The sequence below is a fragment of the Enhydra lutris genome, unplaced genomic scaffold, assembly GCF_002288905.1.
Source record: "Enhydra lutris kenyoni isolate GAN:26980312 unplaced genomic scaffold, ASM228890v2 scaffoldscaffold58, whole genome shotgun sequence".
Taxonomy (NCBI): Eukaryota; Metazoa; Chordata; class Mammalia; order Carnivora; family Mustelidae; genus Enhydra; species Enhydra lutris.
In genome coordinates this window covers 15,355,446-15,368,521 of record NW_019154142.1, presented here as the reverse complement: position 1 = coordinate 15,368,521, position 13,076 = coordinate 15,355,446, and the positions used below count along the sequence as shown (strand labels likewise).

At 35.1% G+C, this 13,076-nt stretch overlaps 1 protein-coding gene across 5 annotated transcripts in view; it reads right to left on the bottom strand.

Annotated features, from left to right (window-relative positions):
* Positions 1–3,235: 3,235 nt before the first annotated feature.
* Positions 3,236–13,076, bottom strand: part of LOC111158301 (ubiquitin specific peptidase 45) — a 67,268-nt gene continuing 57,427 nt past the window's right edge. For 4 of the 5 annotated variants that reach the window (XM_022520250.1, XM_022520249.1, XM_022520251.1 and 1 more), the window contains 3 exons: positions 12,017–12,103; positions 7,595–7,748; positions 6,421–6,972 (listed from right to left, as the gene is read on the bottom strand). In XM_022520250.1, coding sequence (XP_022375958.1) covers positions 6,842–6,972; positions 7,595–7,748; positions 12,017–12,103 — 372 coding nt within the window. In that variant the 3' untranslated portion in view covers positions 6,421–6,841. Of the gene's footprint in view, positions 6,973–7,594; positions 7,749–12,016; positions 12,104–13,076 lie in introns of all 5 variants that reach the window. The other variant, XM_022520248.1, reaches the window with a different exon arrangement.

Genomic DNA, 13,076 nt, shown 5'->3' with positions numbered 1-13,076 from the left:
ACGTCACCCAGTTGGTCCCGATATTTCGTTCTTTACCCGTGACCCTTAGGGAGAAGTGGGGAAATCAGTTTCTGTTCTGTTACTCCCGTTCTCTCGACTACAAGATGGCCTCCCGAAAGGACTTTTGCGATGCAGTTCCTCGAATGGAATACTTCGATTGCACGGTGTGTTAATGCGAACGACGTTAAAATATCAAAAGTATCTATTTCCGGGCTAGCACTACAAGTTACAAGGAACACAAAATTATTCCGAAGATACGGTATTTATTTTCAACTAAATCTTGGAAAATGCCTTTCTAAAGAGTAATAGGAAACTTTTGCGTGACTGAAGGGTGAACCAAGTTACTGAATTGTGCAAAAAAGGGGGGGGCATATTACAATAGAAATAAAATTAAGTGCATCTAGTTGGATAAAGAAGATAAATATAGATGTGAGGATATAGATGTCAGTTGCATGAAATTCAGTCTTCCTTAATAAAACACTTGAAACCTTGATACTCCTGGATGAGCATTAGAAGAAAGTCCTCAGCTAAAGATGTGCTAATCCTCAAATCCAAGTGGCCTTCGAAATAAAATTTTATCTTGGGAGAAACCCTTACAAATTACACCTGGCAATACCATAATGTGAGTGGAGAAAAGTTTCATTCGTTTAGCCTTTTTCCCTAATTTCCAATTAGCACAAAAAAGACTATACAACAGTCTAATAGATTTTTTAAATCACTCGTGGGGGGAAACATCGGACATATACCACATTTTACCAGTGGTTATCTCTAATTTTGGTCTGTGATTTTATTTTCCAGGTTTTTTTTTTTTTTTTTTTTTTTTTTGCAAAGTGTCTGATTTTCCAATTTGTTTCTGAGATTTTTTTTTTTTTCCAGATTATTTGAGATTGAGAGAGCGGGCGCAGTCACTCGTATGCATGCATGAGTGAGGGGAGGGGCCGAGGTGAGAGACAATCTCAAGAAGACTCTCCACTGAGCACAGAGCAGGACTAGGAGCTGATTTCTGGACCCCAAGATCATGACCTGAGCCAAAGTCAGACACTTCACTTACTGAGCTACCCAGGCACACCTCTGAGAAACATTAGAATTAGAGAAAGTGGTCTGTGAAACCTGATCCCCCTACTGAAACTTTTGCATGTTCCTACTGACCTCGTATAATCATATTGTAATTCTTTGTTGATTTCCCTAGTAGAGTTGAAGCAATTTTCTGGTAGTTATCCCGGCCCTATCTCTATTCTCCAACCAGTCAGCATACTGTGTATCATATAAGAGTTTTTCCATTTGTCAGATGACTGAAGATTTTGAACAACCCAATATAGGCCATTAATTTTGGAAACCCCTTGCCAAATGGAGATAATTATTAAATAACTCGTTTTGTTCCTTGTACCAACTTAAGACACTTTCAGCAATCACTGATTGCCAAATCAAGAACTGTATTTTTTAAAAGATTTTATTTTTTTGACTGAGCGTGTGTAAGCAGAGGGAACAGCAGAGGAGGAGGAAGAAATAGGCTCTCTGCATGTAGGACTTGATCCCAGGACTCTGAGATCATGACCTGAGCTGAAAGCAGTCGCTTAACCAACTGAGCCACCCAGGCACCCCAGGAAATGAATTTTATAGTCCCATTTCCCTTTCCCTGACTTATCAGCTAGGATTTCCCTGTAATGTTAGGTAGTATCTGAAGGAAACGTCACACACATACACGTATTTCATCCCCAAACTTTCTCAGAATGTTTTTGTATTAAAGTGTCTAAAGAGTGATCATGTACATTATCTGCTACAGTCTGGTCATTCTGCATTTTGATCAGAAAGTACTGAAGCAGCCACCATCTTAGCAGTATTGGTAATCTGCTATTTATGACTAACAGATTAGCAGACTCTGTCAATTAAATTTTTATTAACTTTCCCTGTTTGCAGTGTTTGAAGTAGAAAATTCAAAGGGAGGGTATGTTCAAGTTAGTATTTTGCATTGCTGTGGAATCAAGTTAGCCTCAAGGTTAAATGGGAAAAAAAGTTAAATGAGATGTGGTAAAGATACAGAATTTGGAAGTATTCCTATCATTCAAGATGAATCTTTATACTGTTAAGTTCCATATATCATCCATCTTAACATTGAAAAATAAAATTCTTTAAAGCTGTGGTGTGTGTGTGTGTGTGTGTGTGTGTGTATAAGAATATTATTTAGCCTTGAAAAGGAATGAAATTCTGGTATATGCCGCCACATGGATGAACTCTGGAAAGATTTTGCTAATGAAACAAGACAGCCCATGGGAGACTTACCCTTTCTTACCCATCCTATCTATCCCTCTTTGCAGTTAGGCAGGACCATGTGACTACTTCTGGCCGGTGGGTTGTGAGCGACACATTCAAGATGAATTAAATTGCTGGTGCAAGACTGTTTAGTGCTCTCTTCCCCTGCTAGAGTGGGGAGACCTGGTGTTAAAATGATAGAAGTACAACATAAAAGCCTGGATTACAAAGTCATCAATTGGAAAATAGTTGGCTACGAAGATTGCCCAGATTCACAAGGGGACATTGGGTGAGGAAGAAATAAACTTTTGTTGTATTAAACCACTGGGCTGTGGAGTTATTTGTTACTGCAGCAAAAACAAGGCTGTCCTAATGCATATTGGAATGCAAATGTTTTGGATTTCTGCTTGAGAGCAACTTTAAAAAATGTATGAAAATGGCTTCGGTTGAGGGGGAGTCCATGGACCTCTGAAATTACATACAAAAATCTGGGTTGTATATTTTTCTGAGACTACATAACTGTCAAGATATCCCTTCCCAACTTCTACATTGTCATTAGCAAGAGTGAAGAGGGGTCCAGAATTAAAACCCTCCTCTTCCCCCAACTCACAACTTCAATAAATACTTTTTTATATTAGTGAACAAATAATAGATGGTCTATAACTTTCATCATAATCTCAAAGAGCTTCATGACCCAAAAGAGCTTAAATCCAAACAGGGAGACAAAATATTTCCTAAGGAATAATCCTGTCTAAATAATCCAAATATTTTGAGAAACATCTGAAAAGAGGAAGATTCACCCTTGGTAGATACTGAAATTTGAGTGAAAGTGACCTGTAATATCTTTTGTTCTGAAATAATGAATTTCTGAAATGCAAAGGATAGTTTGAATATAGCTAGGTAAGCAAATACAGTGTTGATAAATATTATCAATAATGTGCATTGCAAAAACTCCAGGACCAACTGCGAAACAAAGAAAAAATTTAATATTTATTATGCATTTTTATACAGTAACATCAAAATAGTGCTCAATAAGTTATATAGCTATTTTCTAAAAACACTGCAAAAAAGATAAAATAGTAGGAATGGTATATAACCAGCATTACTCAAAATTAAAAATACAGTCCTCTATCTTTTAAACATTTGAATTGACGATTCCTACATGAACCAAAACATTTTAAATATCTAAAAATCATCTTTCTTAATGGACTAGATAATATATAAAGGCTCAATTTTATTGCACATATTTGGTTTAGGCTTATTTGATCAGATAACATGCAAATTATGAATATGAATTTAGAAGTAAGCAGAATGGTATTTTGTACTATAAAAATTGGGTGAAAGTGATACAGTTCACAGCTTAATTTTTAGGAAATTTTATTCAGCTGTTGTATAAAAATCACTAAAATCATCGTGCATGCGAGCTAAGAGCTATTATATATAGTAAAATAGCTCTGTTGGAGCATTTAAAATAAGAAAACAGGAATCAACTCCTCTTAGAACTGACACCACTACCACCCTCCTTGCCACCCAAAAAGGTGGTTTTCACATCTGGTTTAAAAACATTAAATAACAAAGTCTTAAATACAGAAATATATTTGGTTATGCCAAAAGTATTCCCATAATTGACACATAATCAAAATTTTATCATTTTAAATAGGAAAAAACAGAGGAAACAGGTTAGACATACCCTGTAAACCAGTTTCTAAATACAGCTAGTGAAACTTCTGTTTTACTTCTTAAACTCCCTTGGCCAAGCACAACGGTAGTTGTTTCAAGAATCTGTAAACATTTCTCACTTATTTGTATGGTTTCCTGAGGTCATCTAGAAACTATTGTTATTCTAGCAGCTTCACAATTTAGTACCCCTGCAAATGTACTTTCAAAATGTTCAGAATAAACAAGAAATTAAATGTAGGCCCATGTGTAACTTAACATACTTTCCCTATTACAAATCTATCTTTAGGAAATTCTTAGGTATCAAAATCAAATTTGTTCCATTTACCAGCAGACCCTGAAAAATATTCAGAAACTCTAGGCCATAAAAAAGTAGATTTCAGACTTTGCTCTTTTACCATGAGACAAAAATAAAGTTTCTCTTTTCATGTTACTTCTGGAATAATGTCTAAAACATACATAGGTTTCTCCATTTTAAAACATGTTAAAATGGTGTCAGCACAGTGTCTGACCCATCTCAGGTATTCAAAAAATACATACTTACTGAACAAATGTTAAGTTAAACATAAGACCTACTGCAGTACTTGAGTACTGAGGTAATGTTCTAAAGCTACAATGTATCACTCTATGAAAAATCGTCTTAACTGGTACGCAGAATAAAGCTCATTCTGTCTCCTCTTTGATAACTACAGCACTGGTGCATTTCCTGGGCATCCTATTAATGAAAAGAGGACTAGGCACTTTCCCTGATTCCTGCCCTCACCTATCTCACCATCTCTGACTTGAGCTGTGTAAGGGATAAAGCCAAGAGGCAAGAGAAAAGAATGCTCTTGTTTCTTTCCTATCCTTTTTCCTTCCTTTCCCTTTCCTTCTTTCTCTCACTTTTTTTCTTGTGTCTGTCCATCTACCAATGAAACAGGAAGCAAGTGACCATCCAATGAAAAATATGTGCCTCCTAATGGTATCTTTTTTTAGGAGAAAAATGAGGTGACTTGATATTTACATTTGGGGGAAAAGATGGTAATTGTCATTACCAATATGGCTAACTTGAATAATGAGGTTTAACTAATATTTTCCAAAAAAACTCACTGCTCTGGTACTGAAAACTTCAATGTTCATGGATTACAAATAAACATAAAACATTGTTTAATTTAAACAGTTCAAACTGCTTTTTATAGGACCCAACCTGAGTTTGCAGATTAATTTATAAAGATATATTTCTCCGTCACATTAAAAAAAATCAAGAAAACACTATTATTTCAAATTTGAATACCTTAAAGATAGAATTTGTGCAATGAAATTTTTAAGCTCTCAGTTTTATATATTATTACCATCTTTAACACTAATCACAATTCCTCTTAACCACATATCAAAAGGCAGCACCAGTAAACTTGACAATATTATACAACCTTTTAAATATTAAGAAGGGTCAAAGGCTTGGTTAAATATTTCCACACATTATCTACAGCCCCTATTCGTATCCTTCCTTCCCAAGAGGAAAATGAACTGGAACTAGGCACTTAGCCAGTAGCTGCCTGTAGTATGATGTGTTGGCACTAATGATTAGAATGCTTGAACCATGCAGGTATGGGTTTTGATTCAGTAATGCCAGACCCAAGTAGCCATTATTTTTTAAAATTTTATGCCTAAGTAATAATAGAAGTATGTTCATGCCAAGTATTAAGCCAAGACAGCTCAATAATTTGTATTCTAGAGGAACGGTTTAAGTACCAAATTTTTACTGTATTTATTTAAAAACTGAAATGCCAACTTTACACCTCATTAAAATACAAGCTAAGCCCACATGAACTTATTAATGATGCTTGTTGATGACAAAAGTGATCACAAATTCCAAAACCATGATTAATATTTACTGACCTACAGAACTAGAAAATTATATTTCCCTGTCAAGTATAATAATATAATTTGGTAATTTATATTTCAAAGTATCCAATGATCCCATGTGGATTAACAACTTCTATTTACCAATTCTGATTGTTATAATTATCAATAGTTATATTTTGACGTTGGCTAATTACATGCAAATTATCTTCAATTCCGTCATGAACAGGCTGCAAATAATACACTGATGATATATTTCAACATTTGTCTAGTTGTCAAAACCTCAAAGCAACAAGCTAATCAATAAATTATGTGTAGGATCCTATTACTGAAGCTACAGTGGTATCTTTTTATAAGGTGGAATCACAAAATATCACGAGGTCACTGTACCTACTGTGTAAGTATATGTTATAACAATGTTTCCCACACAGTGGTATATGTACACTGCTGGACAGCCCTGAGACATGAAGTGGAGTGCTACATGGATGAACAATTTTTCTCTAATCGCTATGTATTTTTAATGTCTATTAGAAATAATATAACTAGCACATAAAATGTGAAACATGCTCAAAACAAGGCTACGTTTAAAAATGTAAGCCAAAAAACTCAGGTTAAAAATAACTAAACAATGGCACAGGAGATAAATACATACACATACACACACACACACATATATGAAATCAGAAAGACGGTATGCAACTCACATTTGGTAAACACTGTTTTAAGGAACAATTTGATTAGTCAGCATCATTTCTGAATGCTGATAGTAATAAGCCACATTATAAGGCAGGGGTTCCTCTACTGCTGCACACTCTTTTTTTTTTCTAGGATAAATATTCTTTAAAAACATTTGTTTACATGTATTTTCAGAATATAAGTTTGGAAGCACTGAGTAAATTTGATTTACATTAAAAGGATTCACCAAAGTGGTAAAAATCTTCAGAGGCATTTGAGGGACATGCTATTCCTACAGAAAAGACTAGAAAGGCACATTACTATATTATGGTTATGGTTGCAGCATTTAAACAAAAGTGATCTAAAATCATCATCATCACTAAGTATTACCAGATAATTATAATATTCTTTCATAAAAAAGAAGGTACGCTTGGGCACTCAGCGCTCTTGATTCTGGAACCACCTGCACGTAAGCGTCACTAACGTGGACCCACTGGCCTGTCGATTCACTATCAGGTTCCTTCAAATCTAACAAGACAAAAAGAAGTATAATTTTACAAAAAGTATGTTCTTATTCTACATTATAAATAACAACACATTCATCACCAACTCTATCTATCTAATGCTAGATCTTACTGGTGTGTTTCTTCTTGTGTTACACATCTTCCAAAATCAACTAACTCTTTCAAAGCAATATTGGCATCACTTCACTCTAAATACCTACTGAAATATTAGACCCATAAATATTTATTTGCTCAAGGAAAAGAATCATTCTCACTGAAATAGAAAGAAAAGAAGCAAAGCTTGCTCATCCATAGGCAGAGTGTGCACATTTTCAACCCCCACTCTATTCTGAGGACCTGGTAGGTCTTCAAATCTTTTGGTGTTGTTAAGTAAAATGCCACTCCACCAAAATACACGATGACTCAACACCCTGAAAAACAGTGTGTCACCTCACACCATCTAGAAGGGGACAGTCTTACGACATTTAAGGTTCTTTAAGATGATCGAAGTACTCTTCAAGGTATTTCTCATTTGACTTTAACGAAGTGAATCCACTGGAGGTATCCATGAAACAGATGACCTCTTCCAGAAAAGGAAGAACACATTCATTTGTTTGTAGGAATAACATGAACTTAGGATGCCATACCAGGTACATATGTCTTTCCAGTGATATGCTGCAATAATTTCCTGGAGGGTGTTCTCACTTTCACATACGCTGTGTAGTGACCTCCTCTCATGGAGCCACTGTGTTCCACCACGCCATAGAGACCATAGAGAACTTTATCTCCCACACTTACATTCTTTTAGACAAAGGAAAAAGTGAAATTAGTAATTTTTTTCGTGAAATATTATAAAAAGGAAAATTAAGTCAAATGTATGTCCTGCTTAAACCAAGAGAAACGCATTGTTAAAACAATGAGTTGTGTTTCCACATGTATTAGACTGGCAAAATGCAAAAGCCTGACAACATTCTCTGTTGGCTAGGCTGTGGGGAAAAGAGTACTCACACACACTGCCTGCAGGAACACAAGGGGTACAACCCCTTTGCAGGGGAATTTCATGTTATCTAAATTACACAGGTATTTTTTTTTTTTTAAGATTTTATTTATTTGACAGACAGAGATCACAAGTAGGCAAGGGAGGCAGGCAGCAGAGAGAGAGGAGGAAGCAGGCTCCCGGCTGAGCAGGGAGCCTGATGCGGGGCTCGATCCCAGGACCCTGAGATCATCACCTGAGCTGAAGGCAGAGGCTTAACCCAATGAGCCACCCAGGCACCCCTAAATTACACAGGTATTACTCTTGGATTTATCAATCCTATTTGTAGGAGTCTATCTTACAGGTACATGAGCAAAATGTAAAAAAAATGCTATTAGTTATTATTTTGACAATTAGCTTCAGAAATATTCGTAATATCAAAAAACTGGAGACATGGGGATATAATGTACAGTACATGGAATATAGGTAATAATATTATAACAATTTTGTGTGGTGACAGATGATAGCTAGACTTATCAAGATCACTTTGTAAGGTATATAAAGGTTGAGTCACTATATTATATACATGAAAATAATATAATATTGTATGTCAACTATACTTGGATTAAAAAGAAATTGGAATAAACCCAAATAAATCAGTCCCCATTATACTGGGGACTGGTTGAATAAATTATGATGCATTGAGTATTACGTTGCTTGTAAAAAAGAGTGCAGACTATCTCAAAATACTGCTGTGAAATAATCTCCAGGATATAATGTTAAGAGTAAGGTTAAAAAAAAAAAAAAAGGATACGTATTGTAAGCTGTGATTATTTAAGAGTGAAGATGCATGTACACATATCTGTTTATATTTTTAAAAATTACAGAGGTAGTGATCCGAAGGGGCACGTGCACCCAAATGTTTATAGCAGCAATGTCTACAATAGCCAAACTATGGAAAGAACCTAGATGTCCATCAACAGACGAATGGATAAAGATGATGTGGTATATATACACAATGGAATACTATGCAGCCATCAAACGAAATGAAATCTTGCCATTTGCGACGATGTGGATGGAACTAGAGGGTATCATGCTTAGCGAAATAAGTCAATCGGAGAAAGACAACTATCATATGATCTCCCTGATATGAGGGAGAGGAGATGCAACATAGGGGATTAAGGGGGTAGGAGAAGAGTAAATGAAACAAGATGGGATTGGGAGGGAGACAAACCATAAGTGACTCTTAATCTCACAAAACAAACTGAGGGTTAATGGGGAGAGGGGGGTTGGGAAAGGGGGGGTGGGGTTATGGACACTGGGGAGGGTATGTGCTATGGTGAGTGCTGTGAAGTGTGTAAACCTGGCGATTCACAGACCTGTACCCCTGGGGATAAAAATATATTATATGTTTATAAAAAATTTTAAAAAATACAGGAAAAAAAAAAGAATCTTAAGTTTTAACACAGAGTTGTGTTAACACATGATTGACTTAAACATTCCTTCTACTATATCATATTGCAGCTCTTCAGAACCAGAAGCATATAGTTGGAGGAAAAAATACTTTCCTAAGAAAGTCAACCTTGTAAGGTGTCAATAAAAATTAAGTTCAACAGTTAAAAAAAAATTACAGAGGAATAAACAAATTTTAAATGGTTTATATATAAAGGGAGGGAAGAAACAGGTGGAATGAACATGGAGAAGGAAAGCTATACTTATTTGAATTCACCTTGTTTTATTCATTTAATACATTTGCTTTTGGAACTATGTAAATATTTTATGTATTTAGCAAAATTTTAAATATTTAAGTTTGAATTTAAAAAGAAATCCCTAAAATTAAAATTTAAAAATTAAACAGGTGAATAATATATTCCAGTTGGCAGCATAATCGTTCAGAGAGAAACCACTTACGTTATATCAAGAGAACCCAGAAGCCAGCTTGAAGAGCCTTTCAGTAGCCAACTATGGACCCATTTATATTCTACTAATATATTAGAACACAAATAAAAAGAAAAGTGTAGTAAGCTGAAATATATTTAATGTGTTTCAATTCATAAATTAATAATCATAAATTAGGGGTGCCTAAGTGGCTCAGTGGGTTAAGCCTCTGTCTTTGGCTCAGGTCATGATCCCAGAGTCCTGGGATCAAGCCCTGTATCGGGCTCTCTGCTCAGCAGGGAGCCTGCTTCTCCCTCTCTCTCTGCCTGCCTCTCTGCCTACTTGAGAGTTCTCTCTCCGTCAAATAAATAAATAAAATCTTTTAAAAAAATCATAAATTAACTGATCATAGTTTTTAAGGATGCCACTGATTTAATTCATTATTCTGAAAACTGGTTTAGAACGGGAGAGGTTAAGAATCAAACATTTATCCAGCCTTTTCTATAAAAACTCTATTATAACTAAATAGATTAAAGGAATTTCTCTCTGTATAGATGTGCTCAGCTAATCAATGAAGAAGGAATGACAGATTTAAAATGCCACCATTCTGTAATTCTTAATGAACTCATGGATCTAGCACTTGTGCATCACTGCTTGCTAATACCACCGAAAGAAAGGTAAATGGCATTATGTGCCACCTGGTTAAAACAAAACAGAACAAAACAGAACAAAAACATGCCCTATAAAATAGCCTTAGCAGGGGGAACAAAAAGCATCAAACCCGTATCTGTTCAAGGCTCTTAAGAGCCAACTATCTATTTGTAGGAAATAAAGAGGACAGGGGAAGAATTATCAAAATCTAAACTGCCAGAAAGATGACTCAATTTCTTAAAAACATTAATTACAAGGGAGAAAAGGGGAGAGAGGTGGGAGAGGGGAACTATACGTTAAAAGAGACTAGAAGACATCCAATCATTAAATGTATAGACCTTACTTGATACTAATTCATTTTTAAAATTTCACTTGTGAGACAACTGGAATTAAATACATTAGATGATATGAAGGAGTGTTGTTGTTTTTGTTTTTGTTTTAGTGTGAAAATGGTATTGTGGTTATGTTCTTTAAAAAGGGGAGGGAGTGATTCTTCTTTTATAGATACACAAAAAAAATACTTATGAATGAAATAATGCCTGATATTTGCTTCAAAATAACATGGGAAGTAGTAGGTAAGCATGTGGATATGGCAGGACTGGCCACGTACCTAAGGTTTTAGAGCTAGGTGATGGGTGCTATATAGGTTCCTGTTCTGTCTACTTTTGTGTATTTTGGAAATTCTCTGTAAAAAGTACCTTTTAAAAATGTGTTTTTATAAATTTAATACAAACTCTGTTGCCACATTATCAAATTCTATGAATATGGAGTGTTACTAATTGATAGATAGTGCTGGTATTCTGCAGCAGATAAACTGAATCTGCCAAATAGTTGCTTTTAAGATATTTTTGTTTTGATTAATCAGTGTAGTAAAAATATTAAGTACAAGAGGCATTCCATTCCATATCACAAAATCTAGACTGCTAACCAGGAATCATGAACAGAACAACATGTTACCCCATAACATGTGGTTCCCTCAAGGGAGACAAAGCCATTGATTTCACCTACATAGTTCTTACATACATACAAATACAAGCAATTATAAACCAGTCTGCTTTCTATATCTAATTACTAAAGTATTATCGATTTTAAAGTATCATATTCAGCTGACAAGTATACTATTTTCAGTAGTGTAGATGAAATGGCATGAAAAACAATGCACTAGAATATTGACTCATAAAAGAGAATGAACTCCACAACTGCTAAAACTGTTGGCAATCAAGCACATCATTCACAAGGAACAGGAGAGGTCACAATATCTGCTTACTTCTCTCTGCAACTATCTGCTTCCAGCAGCACTGACAAGCAGCACTGATCTTCCTGACCACCATGCCTCATGGTTTACACAGCTTTTCAACTGTCCCTTACTCTGTCTCCCAAAGGACAAAAGTCATTCAGTGTGTTAAATTTCCCACATTATGGATTTAACTTCACTAATGATAAAATTCTCTTTCAGAGAAGCTGAATGAATGAATGAATGAATGAAGGTATGAAAGAAACAAAGGCCTAATACTTCTAAGCATAGTATTTACATGTCAATTAAACATCTTAATATATACGATACCTTACAAGTAGCAGAACAGAATGGTGCTAAATCAAGCACAAGTGGAAAATCTACATGTCTGTTTACTTTTCGAAGACTCAAGCCAGCCTTAAAAAGAACAAAAAAACAATTTTTAACGCAACAACCATCTAAATCATTGTTAGTAAAACCAAAAGAAAAATCCTAGAAGTTAGCTTTCTTAATATTCATTTAAGTTTTCTTCTAGTCTTTTGAAGATTCGTTTCACACAGTTAAAATATTTATCTGAAAATAGTATTGATATATGGTATAGAGGGAAGCTTTACATTTTTTAATTTCAGCTCTTTTTCCTAAATCCTTTATCAAATAATGTACCCTGTGGGGTGCTGGCTGGCTCAGATGAAGGAGCAAGCAACTCTTGATTTTGGGGTCAATCTTAGAGTCCTGAGTTTGAGCCCAAACTGGGTGTGGGGATTACTTAAAAATAAATAAACTTAGAAACAAAAGAGTATACCTCCTTCCCAACTGATTTGAGATTCTTCCTTTATCATAACAAGAGTTTTAAGAATTATTCATGTTTTATTTATTGACAATCTCAACCATACTGTTCTAATGATATAGTTTTATTTTTAAACTGATGTCAAAAAAATATCGCCCATTCTAACTTTTTCCAAAAAGTTTTAGTATGTCACTTATTTAGTCTTTCAGAGAAATTTTTAAATCATTATATCAAATGAAAAAAAAATGAAAAAAACAAAAACAAAAAATGAGACAAGGCACTGGATTAAAACTAAGCATAGAGAAAAATCTGACCCACTAAAAACATTTAGGTTCCCTCTCACTGTAAAGTCCCTACATTTGCATTTTGTAGCCCTTTTGCAGGTAGTCCAAGTCAACCATGCCCAGCCCACCTATCCCTCTCACTGGGCTCATGAGAACTCAGAAAGCTATGTGCACTTTGCTATCTCCCTGCTTCTAAGGATTCTTAATAAACTTTATTTTTCATTCTCTCTCTCTTCCATACACGTGCGCACACATGCACGCGCACACACACACACACACAACTTCGGTTCCTACCACCCAAATCATCAAATACAGTATT